Source organism: Eschrichtius robustus, chromosome 9 (assembly GCF_028021215.1).
Source record: "Eschrichtius robustus isolate mEscRob2 chromosome 9, mEscRob2.pri, whole genome shotgun sequence".
In the NCBI taxonomy this organism is placed as follows: domain Eukaryota; kingdom Metazoa; phylum Chordata; class Mammalia; order Artiodactyla; family Eschrichtiidae; genus Eschrichtius; species Eschrichtius robustus.
In genome coordinates, this window is record NC_090832.1 from 118,034,683 (window position 1) to 118,055,552 (window position 20,870).

General features: G+C 39.6%; 1 protein-coding gene across 1 annotated transcript in view; it reads left to right on the plus strand.

Annotated features, from left to right (window-relative positions):
• Positions 1 to 20,870, plus strand: part of CD109 (CD109 molecule) — a 128,007-nt gene that overhangs the window by 88,968 nt on the left and 18,169 nt on the right. The window contains exons 18-24 of the mRNA XM_068551617.1: positions 2,559 to 2,688; positions 3,592 to 3,709; positions 5,454 to 5,567; positions 6,959 to 7,177; positions 7,906 to 8,050; positions 10,490 to 10,666; positions 20,288 to 20,369. Of these exons, the coding sequence (XP_068407718.1) occupies positions 2,559 to 2,688; positions 3,592 to 3,709; positions 5,454 to 5,567; positions 6,959 to 7,177; positions 7,906 to 8,050; positions 10,490 to 10,666; positions 20,288 to 20,369 (985 nt within the window). The remainder of the gene's footprint in view (positions 1 to 2,558; positions 2,689 to 3,591; positions 3,710 to 5,453; positions 5,568 to 6,958; positions 7,178 to 7,905; positions 8,051 to 10,489; positions 10,667 to 20,287; positions 20,370 to 20,870) is intronic.

Here is a 20,870-nt window from a genome sequence, read left to right on the forward strand (position 1 = left end):
GTCAGTCTCAGCTTTTACCCATCTTTGTTGATGTTTACTTATCGAATCCTGGTGCACACTGTAATACTCATTCTATTGTTAGTAATACTTATTGTAATCTTTACCTTTTCTGAGACCCTTCTACCTTTTCACTGTAACAGAAGAAACCTGGTACTCTTACTAGCATATTATGTTGCTAGAAACCTTCAAGTGATTGACATTAATTTCTCTTCCTCTTTTCTGGTTCAGGGTCAGTAGGTGCATAGGGTTCAGTGTTTTCTCAGCTACTTCAAGACCATTGTTCAACAACCCTCAGTTAAGAGCCCCTTATCATTTGAAGCTCAAAAAATTTCAATTACAGATCCTTTAATCAACATTCAGTCACCTACTTTCCCTTTCCCTCTGTATACATTGATGACTCTCACAGAAGATTCAGTCTCACTCCTTTGTGAGGGATTTGAATGTCCATGTGGGTGGCCCATCTAATGGGCACTGTCCCGTGATCACCACTGTGGCAACAGTAGTCATAAGGTCACGCCATCACCCGACCACTGCCCTACCCCTAACATTTCAAATGTCTGTCCTCCTACCTTGCATGTGCCCTCACTCCCCTAATTCTGTTAAATGTCTTCTTTGGTCTTGGCTTATCCTGGTTATTCTGGGTCACCGGCTCCTTCTGCCCCTATTTGACCCTAGTACCTGAACAACATGGTCAGTCAATTTGGTAGAATTCTTCCCTAGTCCCTCGTCCTTGCATGACATCTTTCCCATTAAACTCAACTCTGGAACACCCTGACTGTTTATCTTACCCCTGTTTCTGCACCCTGATGCCCCGAAAATAACCTTAACTTTGACATGTCACAAACCATCACTTTTCCCTAATATGATTTGACTGATATATGAGCTCTTGAGTTGATATGATTCCATATCTCTGTTAATGAAATTATCATCTACCCACATGTCCGCATCAGAAACCTGGAACTCATCCTTAGTTCTTTCCTCTCTCTCTGTCAGATGTGGAACAGCATAGTGGTTAAGAAAGGAACTTGCCATTAAATACTTCTGACTTTGAATTCTAGCTTTATGACCCTGAGAAAATTCATTAAGCTCCCTAAACCTCAGGTTTCTCCCTGAATTATAGGAATAATAATATTACCTATATTACAGGGTTGTTAGGAGGTTACATCCAAAAGGATGTAAAGTGCGTAGCACATGTTTGGCACTCACAAGTCTGCAATTACCTATTGTCTTATCCCTCAGATCCAGTCTGTTCACTCATTATTCAGTAGATGATATTAATTGCATGCCTGGCATGTAGGAGGCAATGGAGATTCCAGCTTGGTCTAGTGGGGCAAGCCAGCACACAGAGGAGTAGGCTGAGGGGTGTGATGGGAGGTACAGCCTGCCGTCGGTGCACACAGAGGTCATCCAGCTGAGAGGCAGAGCAGGGTCGTTTCTCAAGGCTGTCCTTCCTCTCCCCTCGCTCATCAGCATGCCTCCTTGGGTGCCTCAGGAGCCCCCTGTTTCTCCTGCCTCATTCCCCCAGCTCTAAACCACTGTTCACACTGAGACCAGAGTTACCATTATAAAACATGGGTTAGATCGTGCTCCTAATTTGTTTTAAAACCTTCAGTAGGTCATCATTACTTAAAAGATCAAGTCCAAATCCTTCAGCGTGGGATAACTGATATTTTAAAATCTGGACCCAAGCATTTGTTCTGTTCTCATTTTATGCCACTCTTCCCTAATACGCATTGTCATATTCCAGACATGCCTTTGTACTTAGCTTATTATTTTTCTCTTGTGTGAGATACTCTTTATCTGGAGGCGTAAGGAAATGGAATGCAGAAGACAGCGCAGAATGGGTTTTCTCCTCTAGCCATACCCTGTCCACCGTGCAGAGGCTGTAAAATCACCTGTTCTCTGCATGGTGGGCATTTGGCCTATGTGCGCTGTCACTCTTAGCATGTATTTGTCTGCCTCCTCTATAGACAATGGGTGGAGCTCATCACATTCATCTTGGTATCTTTGGTACCTTCTACACTATAATTGTTTTTGAAATAATTTTAGGCTTACAGAAAAGTTGAAAGAATAGAGACAGGTGTGTCTATATGTCAGCATGCCTCTTTTATAAGAAAAAAGCTAATAAACTGGATGATTTTAGCGTCTTGTGGATGCTGTAGCCAAAGGCAATCAGCACTAGGAATCTAAGAAGAGGAGAAGAGCAGAATTGGAGATAACTTTAAAAATGTGATTTAAGTTATTTTTTAGCAGCTAAGTAGTTCTAAGTAGTTCTACGTTATTTTTTAGCAGCTAAGAATTCTAAGTAGTTTTTCAGGTATTGGTTGTAGGGCCATCAAACTTTTTTTTTTTTTTTTTCTGGCTCTGCCATAGTGGCCATGTGGCTAGGGTAAGTCACGTGACTTCTGTGGGTCTCAGGTGCCTCTGTAAAACGAGAGGATTGGACAAGACAAACTTTAAAGGCCCGTCAGCTGAGAGGTGCTGTGATTCTGTGGACTAGATTTATGAACATTCTCTACAGTGGCGTTTTCCTAACAGTTGTCTATGTTTATTTTTAGATGACCGTATAGCGTTTTTGGAGGAAAATGAAGGATACTTCGTAGATTTTCATGACTTTTCTTTGGGTAGCAGTCCACGTGTCAGAAAGCATTTTCCAGAGACTTGGATTTGGCTAGACACCAGCATGGGGTAAACTTTTATAAAGTTCTTTGCCCATATATATTGTGTTTGGCCTTAGTTTTAAGTAAGTTTTGCCCTGTTTCTGATGTTTAAGTACAAACATAGAGTGATAAAGAACTAAATGGACCAAGAGTTTTTTTAGAATGATATTTATTGTATTTAAATATAGTACTTAATAAAGCTGCATGTGAATTGTGGCAGTGAGAGTACCATCATGGAGAAGACTGGCCATTTTTCTAATGAAGGGTGATTTTAACTTCCCTGAAGTCTTGTGGTTCTCATTGGGGAAAGATTGCTGAGAATTCCTTTGTTGCCTTGAGATGGGAAGCGCTCATGATTATTCCCTCTGCCTTGTGGCTCCTCATAAAACATCCCTGTGAGCCACAGGAAGAAGGGGTGTGGGCGTTGAAAAGAATTCAGCTTAGCTGACAAACTCTGTGCTACCTGGCGTGATGACTGGAGCAGGTAAATCATGAAATCTACACATATTGTGAGTCAACTATTTACAGAAACTTGAAATAAGACACAAGTCAAACCTCAGAAAACAACAGCATAGACTAGGATACAGAGGGAAACTTTTATGCATATTGAGATAAACAAATTGGAGTTAAATTTGAAAAAGTGTATTATCTATACAAAATTTATGAAAAATGATGTTTATTCTGAAGATATAAACATTGTAGAAAGATTTTATTGGACTATGGATCAGTCTGCAGTGTTATGACCTTATTATGACCTATTCCTTGAGAACATGGGATCTACTGTTTTATGCTTAAATCTTTTAAAAAATTTAGATATGTAAATGATTTGGAAAATTAAAATTCTTCCGAAACATGGTTTTAGGTTATGTTGGCCAATTTTGAAATGTGTCAGTTCTCGGTTTGGTGACTTTTATATTTATCTTGACTTCAGTTCCAGGACTTCCCAAGAATTTGAAGTTACTGTACCTGATTCTATCACTTCTTGGGTTGCAACTGCTTTTGTGATCTCTGAGGATTTAGGTCTTGGACTCACGACTACTCCAGTGGAGGTAGTATATTAAAGGGCTGCTCATAAATGGTACAGTGCCACGAAGCAAAGGAAGTGTCAGCTCCTCAATGGATTTTAAAAAAGTGATTGCTGATGATGTTGATCACAGTTTAGAGATTCCTTGGCGTTTCCTTTTTGTTTTTTCATCTGTTTTACACTTTAGAATGTGAGCTGTATTAAACTGCTAAATATGCTAGCTCTGTATTAAGATTTGGATAGAAAGTTTATTATTGACTGAGCCCAACCACTTCCAAAGGCCAGAAGAGAGAGAATATTTCCGTGCATCCCTCTTTAAGGACAAGCAGAACTTCTCAGAATGTCCCCTAGCAAACATTTCTTCACATCTCTTTGGTCGAATTACATCTCATGTCGCTTCCTAAACCTGTCACTGACAAGAGGAATGTAATGGCCGTGACTGGTCTTAGACCAGTAGCTTTCACCTCTGTCATACCTGAAGCCACCTTTTTATAACAGCTATTCTTTTTGTCCCTCTACCATCTATGCAAAATGAAATGCATAGAAAATATAATATACCTGCACACTCAATTTTAAAAAAAATCAATAAGATGCCCTAAGTGAAATAGTGAGGAGAAATAAAAGGAAAGTAATGCATAATAAAATAGTATACTTTTCAGTATGTAAGTGACCAGGCCTAGTTACACTAGAAGGCATAGTACCATATTTGAATATTTACACCGTGCATAGAATCACCCTATGTGTAACAGCTGCACATGCATTTTGATATACGTGTATTGTTTTAGCAACTCAGAAACCTTGAGTGGTGCTGCCTGAGGTGATGTGAAGTTTTGAAATAGTGAACAAGTTTTGAAAGAGTTACAAAACAAAGTGTAGTTTCCTCTTGATTTACAAAATAGTTGTATACTGACAGATGTTTTGGGTTTATATATACGTTGGAATTAGGTTGTAAGCCCAGGTCATTATAAGCAGGTACTTTATCTACATGAAGGAACATTCAAGAATCATGAGGGACACGGAACAATTCTTCCTTGTCTGGGACTGTCCTGAGCATGCAGACCTTCACCCACTAAGTGCCAAGAGCACACTATTGTGACAGTCTGACGCTTCCACAAATGTCCAAATAAACCTCTGGGAGGGGATTAACTGCTGCCAGTGAGAAGCGTGGCCAGTGCTATCAGAGTTGGGTGACCGATGAGGAAGCACAAGTATGTGTATGTATATGTTACCGGGTAGCAGGCAAAACATCATTTAGACTTTTCACATGAGTCCAAAACAGATGCTGTTTCATTTGGCCAGTGGCTTTAGAAGAAGAATGGTAGAATCAACATGGCAGAGTAGAAGAAGAGAGACTTAGCTGTGGCCTCAGACACGCTGGGATCCAGTTCTGGCTCCTACACTCTGCAGCAGTGCGATCTTGTACCGGTTACAGAGATGTCTGAGCTTCAGATTTCTTTTCTGTAAAACATGATCATAACACCTGCCTACGTAGGTGTAATGACTAAATGAAATAATTTGTGTCAAGTCCCTGGTTCCTGGTAGCCATTTCATAAAATGTAGTGGTTACTGTGTTAAATAACATAAATCAAATCAATGTGCCCCCATTCATTTGGGATAGGTTGCTGTGTGCTTTCTGTTGGTAGGCAAGTGGACATTTCTATGTGAAGTTAGTTATAAGCGTCACAGGTTTTGTGAGATTTGCTTTTAATTGCATAAAGTGTGAAGTACTTGGACTTGAATAAAATCTGTATTCATTGTCTTCTTTTCAGCTCCAATCCTTCCAACCGTTTTTCATTTTTTTGAATCTTCCCTACTCTGTTATCAGAGGTGAAGAATTTGCTTTGGAAGTAACCATATTCAATTATTTGAAAGATGCCACTGAGGTAATATACTAATCATCATTTACACTTCAGGAAAAAAATGAAGAAAACATGCGGGGATTGGGTTATGTAGTGTTTGGGCATCTAAGCATTCTATACATTTCTGGGAGATTGAAAATAGCCAGACTTGGCCCACAATTTCTTCTGCTTGTTAATGTCGAAGGATATTGCTAGCATGTCCAAGCATCCTTGCCTTAATTTCTAGCACGGGTTCTCTGCTTTAGTCATGCAACTTCGTCTCTGTGGCATGTCTTTCTCTTTCCTGCCCCACCCCCTGCATTTTTCCCCTACTCTCCTCCCACATCTAGAATGTGTCTCCGCTTCTCACTGCTGTTCTGTGCCCATGGCAGGTGGTAAGAATTTATTCCTTTCAAGACCCGGTTTGAAACTAAGGTGTCTTTCCTGAGGAATCTCACCCATGCTGTTGTGCCTGTGTTTATATTCTGTCTTCAAGGCTTTGTCTTTTGAGTCATGGCCCGGTGTCTCCTTAGCTAGTCAGTTCCCTGTAAGGCAGGGGTAGGCCCACTGTTTGTCCTGTGCCTGCAGTAGTGTAAACGAAATGATTTTTCCTCCCGGAGTAGGTAGGGATTGTAATTAACCTTATTACCTGAAAATGCCATAACCTCTTTAAGCACTATGTCTAGAGAGTAAACTGTTTCTTATTTTCTAATTTTACTTTTTAATCTTGTCAACATGGTCCAGTGTAGAGAGCAAAAGTCAGAAGGCCCACATTCAATGTCTAGCTCCTCCACTTACCAGCAAATAACTTAATTGCAGTTTACTCATCTGTCAGGTAGGAAATATTTTGAGAAACAGATGAGAAAATAAATGGGAAAACAATTCATAAAATCTAAGACCCAGAGGAATGTGATTCTTGATGAGCCTGGCAACTTTGACATATTTTATGAAAGTTTACAACCGACATGTGTTTCAGGACTAGTGTCTGAGTCATACTTTTCTTGGAATAATTTTAGCAGAGACTGTCAATGAATGTAATAACATTTCATCCTGTTTGCCTCAGGCTTTTCTGATGGGACTGGTGTCCCAGGATGACATAGATGAGTCAGGCTGGTGGCAGTACCATGACATGAAATAACCTTTTTGGGTACCTCCTTTCACTCAGGCTTCGGAAAATGAGAGAATTTAATGTTAGTGGGAGTTTAATGTTAGAAATGGAACTGAAGAATGCCATTTCCCCACATGTCTTGAGGTAGATGGAGAAAGCATAGGAAAGAAACTAGGTTTTTCCTGACACCCTTTCACCCTCCCCTTGGTTGAACCTTTCTGTCTCATTTTTCTCTAGTGTCGGGCCTCATAGATTTAACTGCACTTAGAGCAACATTTTACTGGGGAGCAATTTATTATATAAAAGCTGAGATGATTTTTTCTTCCAGGTTAAGGTAATCATTGAGAAAAGTGACGCGTTTGATATTCTAATGGCTTCGAATGAAATAAATGCCACAGGACACCAGCAGACGGTTCTGGTTCCCAGTGAGGATGGGGCAACTGTTCTTTTCCCGGTCAGGCCAACACATCTGGGGGAAATGCCCATCACAGTCACAGCTGTTTCACCTGCTGCTTCCGATGCTGTCACCCAGAGGATTTTAGTGAAGGTAAATACTTGAAGTCTAAATAAATAGAATGGAAATACATAATTGAAAAGGAAACAGAAGGTGGTTTTTCTCTTGGTTAAATTTGTTTTCAAGACTGAGTAGGTCATCTTCTCCACCCTCCTGGTAATGCCTAATGGTTTTCTCATCTGAATGTAAAAATATATCACGTATGCTTTTAAAGGTAATTGCCAACGTCTTCTTTAAATTTATAGTATGACTATAAGGCAAGTTACATTTACAGTCTGTGTGACATTGGGATCCTATTAAATCATGCCAAGTTGATACGTAGATTTTGAATTTTGGAATTCCTCAGTACAGGTAGAAGAGGTTTTGTAGGTTTTTACAGAGAAGACAGTATGCACAAAAAGACAACTCAGCACAGTAGATAAGCACTTGTGTTCTGGAGTAAGACAGCTCTGGGTTTCATCCCACCTTTGTCAAGGGTGCCTTTGCACAAGGTACTTAACCTCTGTCTTTGGATAATAAAAGGACCTACCTCAGAGGGTTTCTCATCTTCTCCTTTATCATTTCCATTGCCATTCTATGAAATGTTTTGACTAATTTAACTAGAAAGTAAACATTTGTTAACAGATTTGAAGCAATAATCAAGACACTGTAGGTACTTATCTAACCATATACAGGCCAGATGATTGACTTATTATCTGCATATAGTTCTCTGTAAACAGATGAGTAGGGACCATGTTAATCGTGTTCCTTTTTATCAACAGGCTGAAGGAATAGAAAAATCATATTCACAATCCGTCTTATTAGACCTGACCGACAGCAAGCTACAAACTACCCTGAAAACTTTGAGTTTCTCCTTTCCTCCTCATATAGTGAGTGGTAGTGAGAGAGTTCAGATCACTGCAATTGGTAAGAACAGACTATATCACCATCACTACTGGTTTATTTGTATATGATACTATATATTTTTCATTTATTTGTAGGTATCTTTTCTTTTTTTAATTACTCTTTCAAATTGAAGTATAGTTGATTTACATTGTTTCAGGTGTACAGCAAAGTGCTTCAGTTATACATATATGTATATATATATTCTCTTTCAGATTCTTTTCTGAAAAAGAGTAGTTTATTACAAGATAGTTTATAGTTTATTACAAGATATTGAATATAGTTCCCTGTGCTATAAGTAGGTCCTTATTTAGGTGTATTTTCTTATTTAATCCTAATGAGAAGAAGTTACAAAAAGTTTTTAGCTGGTGCCAACCACTGATTACAGTAGGAAGGCAAGTAAGATGTGTGTCCTGGACCAGTTCTTCTCAGTCTTCAAGGTGCATGTGAATCACCTGGGGAGCTTGTGTGAAGGCAGATCCTGGCTTGGTAGGCCTGGGGTGGGGCCTTGGATTCTGCATTTCTAACAAGCTCCCAGGTGATGATGGTGTGCTTCCGCTGTGCAGACCACACTCTCGTATGGTTATCCTGCCTCTGTGGCTCTCGACCACTGGTGAATATCCCTTCTGTGGAGCTTTGGAAATACACAGATATCTGGGATCCACTCTCGAGCTACTCAGTCAGAATCTCTTGGGCTGTGGCTAGGGCATGTATGTTTTGAAAAGGTTCCACGAGTGCTTCTGGTAACCAGAGGTTGAGGACCACTGCCTCTAGCAGTTCCCTGTGCAGACACAAGTACCCTTTACAGTTTGAAGCTACCCACTGACTTAGTCACCCTCTCCTAGTTACCTTCTGGTAACCCCAAAGTCCTTTCAACTATTAGACAGAGCTTCCACACAGATGGTTTATTTATGTGGTTGTGCTTTGCAAATAACTGAAAGAAATATTTAGATGAATGGCATCTAACTATCGGATTGGCCAAAAAGGTCCGTTAGGGTTTTTCCGTAAGATGTAACGAAACTTTTTGGCCAACCCAATAGTTTAGATCTTTGAGGTGTCAGGACTTAAGGCACCTTTTCAGAGGTTCTTTTAAATCTCCCCTGCAAGTGTAATGCTTTTTATTATAACCTCAAACAACCAGTTCCCCTAGACAGGCCTTTTTTGGGAGACTTAGATATAATTCTTAAAAAGAATTAAATAAGCTTTCTATTTAGGGGAATACATTCTGCCTAAGAACCTCCCACAGTGCCAGGATGCTGGGAGATGATGTGGTACACACGCACACACACACGGAGGGAAGAAACCTTGAAGTTTAAGTGTGTACCATCGCTCCTTATGTTGGAATGAGTCTGCTATTGTTATTGAAGTGCTCTGAGGTTTAATTTTCAAGCTTGATTTAAATAATGGTTTTTCAAGTGTTATTTTTATATGGTATTTATATATTAAAAAAAACCTATTTGGTAGCCCAGATGTGTGAATATTAGCTTGCTTCTTTGGATTTTGAGAGTCTAAGTTTATGTTCACTTTGAATATTAAAAACATAACCTGCAGTAGTAATAAAAATAAAAAACATAACCTGCAGTGGTATTTATTTCTCTGTGTTAATATCTAAAGTTTGAGACATCATACGCTAGCATGGCTGTAGCCTACCCACCTGAAGATCTTCCTCTCTTTTTTGGATTCATTTTTTTTGGAGCAGATTTTTACTAGGTGTTTGGACTTGGAATGGTGTAAGTTTCTAAAATAAACCACATTGACCAATATTCTTCTCTATACAGTTCAACCATAGTGAGGTCAGAATTAGAACTCAGCCTTTACATTTCTAAATTCTTATTTTCTTGAGTTATGGTGTTAGACTGTGGTTAGAGGAATGTGGGTAAGCGTGTATTTTGTTTAACTTTATATTACTAACTTTGAAGAATATTTTTAATCCTTTTGATCCTGAGATTTATTGAAACGCTTATATTTGTTAGTTCTACTTTGTTGTTGATAAATAGAGCACATTGAAAAATACCACAACCCTGCCCTGAAAAAACATCATTTCTCAAGAATTTGTAGTGTATTAGTAAGGAAATCAAAATAAAGTTCTATTTACGTGAAGAATATTAAGAATAAAACATTTCTTTCCCATGTAAGAATGATGGTTTCCTAATGCAATTCCTGACATTTTTGTTCAGAAATTTTATTTTAAACTTGGTTTTTGCTTATATGTGCTGTATCTTTGAGCTAAGTCTCCTAATTTGTCACATAATCTACAAGTTCAGTACCACTGTATTGTCAGTTATTTGACCAGTCTTCCTAAAAGCTTGATGTAAAGTTTCTATAAATACTATGTTCCACGCAGTGGAATAGTCACATTGCTTCAGTGTCAGATGCTTTCTGCTCTCAGTGGACATCTCTTTGCCACCAGGAGGTACAGTTACTGAGGATTTGCTGCATGTCATGAATATCTTGTGCTTTCAGGAGATATTCTCGGTTCTTCCATCAGTGGCTTAACCTCACTGATTCGAATGCCTTATGGCTGTGGCGAACAGAACATGATCAATTTTGCTCCAAATATTTACGTTTTGGATTACCTGACTAAAAAGAAACAACTGACTGAGAATTTAAAAGAAAAAGCCCTTTCATTTATGAGACAAGGTAAGCATTTTAGAAACATACTTTTATGTGTAAAAATACATTTATTCTTTTCTTTTCTTTTTTTTTTCGGTCAGAGTTGACTCTAGACCGTATTTCAAAATAGACAGATTTTGTCTTTGCTCTGTGATTGTGGCACTAGATGGTGTGGAATGTGCTAGAAGTGTGGGCAGTGGGACACTGCCACCACTCGTCCATCCTCAGCTCAGGGCTCGCTGATTGCTGCTAAGATGTTTGTTAAGGAGTTTGTTCCTGGAGGGGTTTGTACTTTCATAAGGGATTGGAAATTTAAAGCCACTCAAAGATCTGAAGGAATGAGTATTCATTCCACATTTCTAGAGCACCTCTTAGGGCCAGGGTCAGTTCCAGTGCTGAGGAAGCAGGAAGTCAGGCCTTTCCTCCCAGGGAAGTCCCTGTTCAGTGGAGAAAGGCCACTGGTAAACACACGAGGCTTCCTGTGGTGGGGACCTCCTCAGCGCATTTAACATTTCAAGTAGTTGGGGGGTTAGGAGAGAAGGGTGTGTATGGGGGCCCCTGCTGGCCACTCGGGAAACGCCACACCGGTGACAACTCTGCCCTGGCTCCTGGAGAGGCTGATTCTGTTTGCAGACACCAGGCTCTGTGTCTACAAGTTGCTAATAACAACAGATAACATCGGTTTACGCTTACTATGTGGCAGGCAGTGTTCTAAGCACCTTGCATGTAATATCTCACTTACTGGTCACAATCAGTATGACTATCATCTTCCTATTTTTACAGACGAAGCAACTCAGGCACAGAAAAGTTACCTAACTTGCTAGCGTCACATAACAAGTGATGGCAGAGCTGGGATTTGAACTCACTCTCTGGTCCCAGAGTCCATGCTCTATTTGTGTCCATACTTAGGAGAAAATGGACAGTTGTGAGGCATTTTGAATAATAATGATGTAGACTTGATTTCCTCGAATATTCCAAAAGCCAGCCACCCAAAGTCACAGTCTGTGCTTTGTGCGTCACAGTTTGGAAGCTTTGTGCTTCCATTAGGGGACCTCTAGCAAGATCTCTGTGTAGCTGAGTTCATCATTCTGCACAGTTTGGGGTACTTGCTATCCATCAAACTGATGAAGATTAGAATGGTTCAGGCAAAATAATAGGAAAATGCTTGTTCAGTATAATCTACAAATTGAATCAACACTTTCCACCCTAACTTTTAATTTTTTTTTAATTTATTTTTTTTACAATGAATGGGTTAAATGCCAATAGAGGCAAGCTGTTAGTGGTTTGGCTAACTTTCCCACAGTTAAGAATTAGAAAGCTTAGTAAAGACATTATTTTAACGTGGGCTTTTTTTCTAGGTTCCCTCATTATGTAGAGACATGTTTATCCTAAACTAAATTCTATGTAATAATGATAATAACTAACTCTATTTGTTTTACAAGTGTTTTCATTTAATTCTCACAAAAACCCTTGGAGGTAGGTGTACTGTTATTATTTCCCTTTTGCAGATGAGGAAACTGAGGCACAGGGAGGCTAAATAACTTACCCATGGTTCCCCTGGTGGTCTGACTCTGTAGTTCATGGTCAGAACGCCATGAGATAGCATTAATTTGCAACGTTCTTAGGTTGTTGGAAGCAATAGGAGAGGATGCAGGAGGGGCAGGAATTGGGCCAAGATGCTTCAGTATGACCAAAGTGCAAGAGGTCTCAATGGGTGTTCTGATAAAATAGTAGGAGAGGACCATGGGTCCCGTAGGGAAGGAGAAACCAGAGGTTAGCATCTGGGTGTCAGGTTAGACCAGAGGGAGCTGTAAGATGTTGGGTCCAAGGGGCTGAGCTGCAGTCAGTGTCCTGAGTGCCCCCTGGGCTAGTCTGGCAGACGAGGGCTGAGTGCAAGTAAGGGAGCTGCGAGTCAGGACTCGCCTGCTGTGTGGGAGGCCACACTTAAGGGAGGCCAGCGTTGGGATCAGGGCTGTGTGTGACCCGAGTTCTGCTGTATAGGAGATAGTGATATAGTTTCCCTCAGATTAGAGCCAGGCCTTGCAGGCATTTATGACATCTCAGGCCCAGGTCCTTAAGTCCTCTAGGAAATTCTCAAAGATCTAGCAATCGGTACTTTCTATACTGAGCTGCCCATTACAAATTATTCTCCTTTCTGCGTATGTTTGTGAATCAGTCATTTTTTTTTTCAGTTTAGCTATTAATTTATTTAAAGAGAATGGTAAAAAATCAAATGTTTTATCATATACGTAGAAAACATATGTTATTAATTTTTCAAGAAAAATGGTACTTATATACTAAGATATTTCCCTTGTGATTTCCAGGTACTTATGGTCTTTATATAATGCATCTTTGCATGTCCTCTACCTGGAATGGTCTTCATGAACTGTGAACTATGTTTGCTTGATAAAATCTACTGATTATTAAAGTGAATCAGTCATATTTTAAGTATGTAAATACAAGAGCTGCTTCTTCCAAGTTTGGTTATAATTAAGTTTAAGCAGTGGTACCAGGGGCTCTGTTTGGTATAGTGTGTGCCACGCTAAAATCAGGTGAGATCTTTGCACATTGCCATATATTTGAAGAGATGAGTAAAAAATATTTTCACAATTTAATTCAGCACCTTTTTAAGACAAGATTCTGACTTGTATTTGAAATTTAGTTTGGCTAGTTTCAGGTAGGGAGTATGTAGGACCTAGACTGGTGCCTTATAACTTGATACACAGTCTTTAGGATATTTTAATAAAATAAAGTAAAATATTTTCAAAGATGCCATTGATTGCATATTTTATTTACTTTATGAACTATAATGTTGGCTAATCAAATATCAATGCTTTAAAGAGACAGAATAAATTTTATAGTTTGAACCATTTAAGGAACAATAATTCATGCCTTAAAAATAATTTGAGTTTCTGTCCTAGACACTTTGCTCTGGGTTAGTAGATGCCCTAAAAAATGAACAGTCCAAATCCTCAGTATCTGTTTTTTTTTTAAAAGGAGCGCTGGTCCCCAGGCCCATCCTGGTGAGGTAGGTGCCAGAATGCAATTTCAAAGCAACCCTGCATTGCTTGGGAGCCTTCATCACATTTGCTGGTTGTCAGAAGGCACAGAGCAGCCAGAGGGCAGAAAAAGCTTTGTGGGCAGAAAGAAGAGCACTGCAGCTGTGAATTGGGCGAGTCCCACCAGGGGAGAGGTAGAGCCGTGGTTACAGCACCGGCGGTGGAGACCGTGAGGCCTGGGCCCTGAATCCTGCCTCCTGCTCTGGGCTGGTTTCCGCAGCCTCGTCTTTCCACCTATAAGACATGGGTAAATAAGTAGCCACTTCTTAGGGCTGTTTTGAAGACTAAAGGAGGTATTTTAACACATAGTAAATGCCCAGTAACTGTCAGCTGTAATATAGTGAGTGGCATCTAACGAGGGAGATAGGGTCTAAAGTCAGCAAGTAAGGGGCTTCCCTGGTGGCGCAGTGGTTGAGAATCTGCCTGCCAATGCAGGGGACGTGGGCTCGAGCCCTGGTCTGGGAAGATCCCACATGCCGCGGAGCAACTGGGCCCGTGAGCCACAACTACTGAGCCTGCGCGTCTGGAGCCCGTGCTCCGCAACAAGAGAGGCCGCGATAGTGAGAGGCCCGCGCACCGCGATGAAGAGTGGCCCCCGCTTGCCACAACTAGAGAAAGCCCTCGCACAGAAACGAAGACACAACACAGCCATAAATTAAAAAAAAAAAAAAAAAAAAAATTAAAGTCAGCAAGTAAATTCTGTCCATTCTACCTCTAAAAACAAGTGTGAAATTCCCCCACTCTCTCCATCCCAGGCTGATTGATCTACTCTGACATGCCATTGCTGACCTGGCTACTCCAGCAGCTTCCTACATAGACCCTTTGCCAATATACTCACCCTCCTTCAATATAGTCTCTGCATATTTTATGATCAAAAGGATCTTTTGATAATGTCAAAATCACGTCACTTCCTTAAATTCTCCAGTGGGTTCCTCGCCTGGGCCTGCAAAGCCCTGAGTGAATGCCAGGCCCCATCTTTCACCTCACCTGAAGCTGCCCCCTCAGGGCTCTGTCAGCCTGCGTCTGGCATGCTCTCAGCTCCATGGCGCTGAGGGCCTTTCCACCTGTCCTGCCTTCTGGATGCTCTTCCCCCAGATCTTCCCAGGGCTGGTTCCTTCTCATCATCCAGGTGGTGTTTTCCTCAAAGTGGCCTTCCCTGACCTTTCAGCAGCTCTCACCTAAATTATTCCACTGTATATTCTTCATCACGCTTAACATTATTTAAAATGTTCTTGTTTTTCGGTTATCTGTCTCCTGCACAAGAAGGTAAGCGCCCTGACAGAGGGGATTGTGTTGAATCCCTTCTCCATGGGATCACCATATGGGCCCCTCAGTAGGTGCAGAATGGGTGAATGCAGTCGTATCAATATTCACTTCTTTGGGCTTTAGGGTGATCGTCCTAACGTGGAGATCGGGTCTAGAAGATCTCTCCGGTGTTTCCACGATACACGGTTGTTTCTAAACACCAAAGCTTCTCCCTGGCTCTGGCACGTTTTTATGAGCTAGGAAATGTGACCTGAGGTTTCAACATGTTACCTTCTGAGCTGGTGAAATGGCTGATGGGAATCAGTCCGATGAGCTCCTCAAAATGTATCTTTTCACATGCTGAACTAAATTATATTTCAAAGTAGTGGACAAAAACTTCTCGGTGTAATGATTTTCATTATGAAATCAGTGTCTCATTTCAGAGACTCTGTTTTTTCTTTTGCTATTACATTTGTCAAAGTTTTTTTTTTTCTTCAAATATACTGTAATTGTTTTTATTTTTTAAGGAATTAAAGTGGCTTTGGCACAAGTCATGATTTATATTACTTAAATGTCAGTTATGAACAGCACATGGTTTTCCTTAAATCATGCTTGGCCCAGGAGCCCAGTAACCTAACTTATTGTGTTTTTTGGTCAAAACAATAGCTACATCATTGAATGAAGTGTCTTTCACTGTCAAAAAGAAAAATAGAACCATAACATGGAAACTGTTTTTGATAAGGACTAGAAAATCCCAGACCTGTTAATTGGAGAGTTAAACCACTTGTTTTTCTCAAACATTTAAACTGCAGTGCATGTGGCTCAGTTTTTCAAGTAAGACTCAGATCAAACTTAGTTGAAAACACATTATATTTTCTCTATTGGAATAAAAACAGGAAAAAAGTAGGTTTCAGAATTCTGATGCTGCATTTGGCCATCACAAGAATGGCTAGAGGCAGTAGTGAAGATGCTAAAAAAGAAAACATTGGTGAAGTTCTCACTTTCCATTTCATGTCAGAGAGAGTAAGGAAGTTGATAACAAATACTCTTCTTTTAATACAGAGAATATTTTTATCAGCTTTTAACCAGAGAGAGTGACTGATACAGCCACAAGCAGCCAATTTTACTTCATTTATTTGTATGCAATTTTGACACTTGTGGTAAACTAAGTCAAATTATGTTTAGAACATTACTTTTCTATGTGTTTCTATGAGTGGTACTTGCCTCTTTATTATGATAAATTGTAAATATTTTCCATTCCTGGCTACTTCAAAGAAAATTCATGACCCACTAAGCATGTATCTTGTCTGACCCTTTATAAACAACATTTCATGAATCATTATTTTAAATTTTAGAAGTGTCTGTTAATTCTGATTATGCTGTTACTTTGTAACTCAGGAGCTATTCATAAGACTATGAACTTGAAGGCTGTACTCTAATTTCCTCATAAACTTTTGGAGAAAACCATGTTTTTGCCTATCTCATCTATCATGATGAAGTCTCCAATTTAGGTGATTACCCTGGAACACTGAATTATTGCACTAACAGTAAACCTGATAGCTGAGCTAGCTGTCTGCTTCTCTTATGGAACTGCGTGACTTGGAGGGCACACAGCCGAGGGTTCTCTAATGATGCATGTCTGGCTTAAGACAAGGAAGGACGCCTCACAGGAGACCGACTTGGTTTGGGTTCCCTCCTGTTTTGCCCAGGGAGCAGAGCTGGAGGTTTGGATTTTCAGTTTCATCTAAACCAGCTCCGGAAATGCACTCCATACCTGGAGACTGTGTCTGCAAGTCCTCCTCCTCCTCTGGGCTCGCTCCTCCTGGTGGAAGAACTGTGCTAATTGTTGACATTAATGGCAACTCTTGGAGGACAGCCACCTGAGGGGTAATTTCCATAAACACTGATCTCATCTCCATGAGCTCATCTCTCTGAAGGTTTTACAATAACTCATACTTGGAACTGCCATTGTTGATGTGATTCAGGGCCTTGGAGGCACTTGGTCCTCACCGGAGGTTGGTCCATCTTCCCACAGATGCACCTCCTCTAGTGATGGAGGGACCTGGAGCTCCCCTTCCCTTCCCTTCCCTTCCCTTCCCTTCCCTTCCCTTCCCTTCCCTCCCCTCCCCTCCCCTCCCCTCCCCTCCCCTCCCCTCCCCTCCCCTTCCCTTCCCTTCCCTTCCCTTCCCTTCCCTTCCCTTCCCTTCCCTTCCCTTCCTTTCCCTTCCCTTCCTCCTCTGTCAGATCGAGTTCACAGGTAAACTCTGCTACCTGGTAGATTTACTCCTGAATTGGAAATTGAGGGAGAATGTCTTGGCCTCTTTTGCTCACTTCCTTTGTGAACATTAGAAAATTACTCTGCTTCTCTGTGATCCTTGACCAACTCTGACAAAGGAAGAGATTATATGTTGCGTTTTTTTCAAGGTTAACTAAAACATGTTAGAGTGAACTAAGGTTATGTTAATAGTGCCTGTCATTTAATTTTTTTCCATTCTTGTTTATTTTACTTTTTGAATATGTAAAACATTAACATGCTTCCAAAAGTCAAACTTATTCTAAAGGGTGTATGCAAAGGGGTATCTTTCCCTCTCGGATCCTTTCTCCCTACCCTCTGGGGGTAACGTTCTGTGTTACTTTCTTGTTTAGCTTCTCTCTCTCTCTCTTTCTTTTTCTCCCTTAGCAGAAATTAACATATGTTTTTTTTATTTTCTCTTTTTCTTACACAAAAGGTAGTACACTATGTGTGCTATTTTAGACTTTGCCTTTTTCACTTAACAGTATATTCAGGAAATGGCTCTTCATCAGCTCAGAGAGAGTCCTCATTCTTTTCCACAGCTGCATAGTATGCCATTGTACACATGTACCACAGTTTATTCAACCTGTCTCCAATTTGGTGGCATTTAGGTAGTTTCCAATGTTTTTGCAATTACAAATAATGCTTCAATCAATAGTCTTCTGCATATATATTTTTGTGTTGTTGGAGGTATATCTTCAGATATATCCTTAGAAGTAGGATTACTGGGTCAAAAGGTATAGACATTCTACTGCACAGGAGTTGTACCATTTGGAATTCCCTCTAGCAATGGATGAGTACTGGTTTCCTTACAGTCTCCCCAACAGGATGAATGGTCAAGCTTTTGAATATTTGCTAAAGTGATGGGTAAGAAATGGTATCTCAATATGTAGTTTTAATTTGCATTTCACCTATTATGAAGTTGAACATTTTTTCCTGTCTTAAGGTCTGTCTTTCTCTCCTTGTTTTTTGTGAAATGTCTGTACTCGTCTTTTGTCCATTTTTTCTCTATAGGAGTTTTTATCTTTTCCTCTAAATTAAAAAAATTCTTTATATAATCTATATGTAAAGATATATAGTATTAATATATAAAAACATATACATAGACTTATACAGTATTAATATTAGGAAGATTAGCCATTTATCCATCTTATATGTTGCAAATATTTTCCTTTAATTTGTCATCTGTTTTTCAACTTTGCTTATAGTGTTTTGCCTTGGAAAAGTTTGAGACAATTTTTTTGTAGTCAGTTATTTTTTCTTAAAAATTTGGTGGTTAGAAAGTCTTTTTCTACACCTATGTTACAGAGCGATATCTGTTGTTTACTGAGAGAATGTAAAAGGTACTGTGCGAAGGACTTTTCATATATTAATCATTGAAAGAGCTCTATGAATTAGTAGGAAGCAGCAGCTTTGGAGACAGATGGACCTTGGCTAGTGCCTAACTTCAGTACGTATGAGCTGTGTGACCTTGCACATGATATATTCTAAGTTCAGGTCTCTTCATCTCTAAAAAGTGGATAATAATAGCCTCTACATCATAGAGTTGTGGAATTACCTGAGTTAATACCTGAAAATGGCTTTGACCAGTTCCTGACACCTAGTCACAGTTGGATAAAAGTTGGCTGGTTAGTTACCATGCTGTAATATTTCAGTTTAAAACATAAAGAGTATAACCTAACGCTCCCTTCTTCAAATTAAGAAAATTCTCTCATCACTTAAATGCTGTTTACACCTCTTTTACCATAGGTCTTACAGATCACCGTGAAACAGTGTCTTGTCTTTTATGCATTTTGTCTTACTGTAGCTTAAATCAGATACTCAGATCTGGCTGGGGTTTCTTGTGGAAAGGCTCAATGAGAAAAGTTTGGGACCTGGCAAGAGCAAATTAATGAATTTTAAATGACTAATGCTCATACTTTGTTAGTCAAATGTGAATAATTAATTACAGTTACTGATGCTTCTAAAATGTGGTATTCATAAAGTAAAATTTTTTTGTTACTAGAGTTTATTGGGGATGGAATTCAACATTTTACCAGTGATTATGGTTGCCAGGCACTACATGACCATGCTGCTGGGTTCATTCTATGTGCCCTCCCCTCCTATAGTAGAATCCTGTAGTTTTCAGGAAGAATTCTTGGTTATCAGAGAATCACTGATAAAGCCTTGAGTTGGAAATGTTTTTGGTTCCTGCTTATGCTTACTTTTTAATGATAAATTATGGCTAATATCATTTTTAGCAAGTTGATTTGTTGGGCTTGTCTGGTGACTCTTTCAGTGTTTGGCCTATGATTTCTCAGTCACTGGACTTTGAGACCTGCATGCATTGCTCTGCAAATATGAAACATCTGCCTCTATTTGCAACCATTTATTTGCAAATATGAAACATCTGCTTTTATTAAAGCAGATCTATGAGCCATAAGCCCTCCCCAATTTAGTTCTATACTGAGACTTCATTACCACCACCATGTTCTTTTTATTTAGTGAGAACTTGGAGTTGACGTTTGGGCAGACCAGTCAGTTTGGGGGTTTACCTCAGTTGGTCATGACCAAAAAATTCTAGAGCTACTGTCTTAGATTATTTAGCAATTTTCTCCCTTCTGCTGGTGGTCTAAGAATAGAAAGTATTTTTACTTCTCATTTTAGCTTTAAACTTTAATTATGATACTGTAGCTAGTATTTTTCTTAGGTAGCAAACAATTTTAGATGACTAAGCATTGAAACCATTGTAGTTAACACTACAGAGTTAAATACTCCGCTTTTTAATTTACTTGCTTTTGAATGGATAGAATTGTTGTCTGTGTGATGGTATTCTTCTGACTTTATTCCAGTTTGGGGCTATCACGGTTCTTATTTTATGCATTCTACTTGAAAAGTCCTGATGTTCTTAATCTCCCACAGCACGTAATATAGAAAATATTCAACATGAGTTGATTTCATGTCTTCTTTCCCATTCTCTGCCCATGTTTCCTCAATATGAAGTCATGATTAGAAACTTCCATTCATTGCAACTTGATTACATTGATTATCTGTCTATTTTGGTGTCTTCAGGTTACCAGAGAGAACTTCTCTATCGGAGAGAAGATGGCTCTTTCAGTGCCTTTGGGAATAATGACCCATCTGGGAGCACTTGGTAAGTGTTTCTGCTAATGGAACAAATCCATGTCACCGAATGGGCTCTCACTAGGTCACGATGGCCATGAAATTGACAGATGTGTCTCTGTATCAGCTTGGAGGCTGCTTTTTCCATAGCCTGGCTTTAAAAGAGATTCTCCTTTTAAAATATGGTTTTAAAACACTAGTACATCAGACGTTTTTATTTAGAAAAGATAAGTCATAAATCCCCCTCTTTTTTGGTGGGAAAAGCAGCAATAAAATATGATGATGGCGCAGCTGGTAAGAAAAATTGGTTAGAAATACGGAGTATTGTGACATAGTTCTTTTTTTAATCGGACACAGTCAACACTAATTTTGTATTAGTACAGTCAATGTAGTTTCTTTAAGGTTATTTTTTGTGAAAAAACAGTGATGAGGTTAAGTAATGAAGCTCCAGAGTTTCCTCCAGGATGAAATCTCCATATGGCTGATTTTGGATGATTACTCTCTCCTTGTACTATCTTCAAGTTCATTTTTC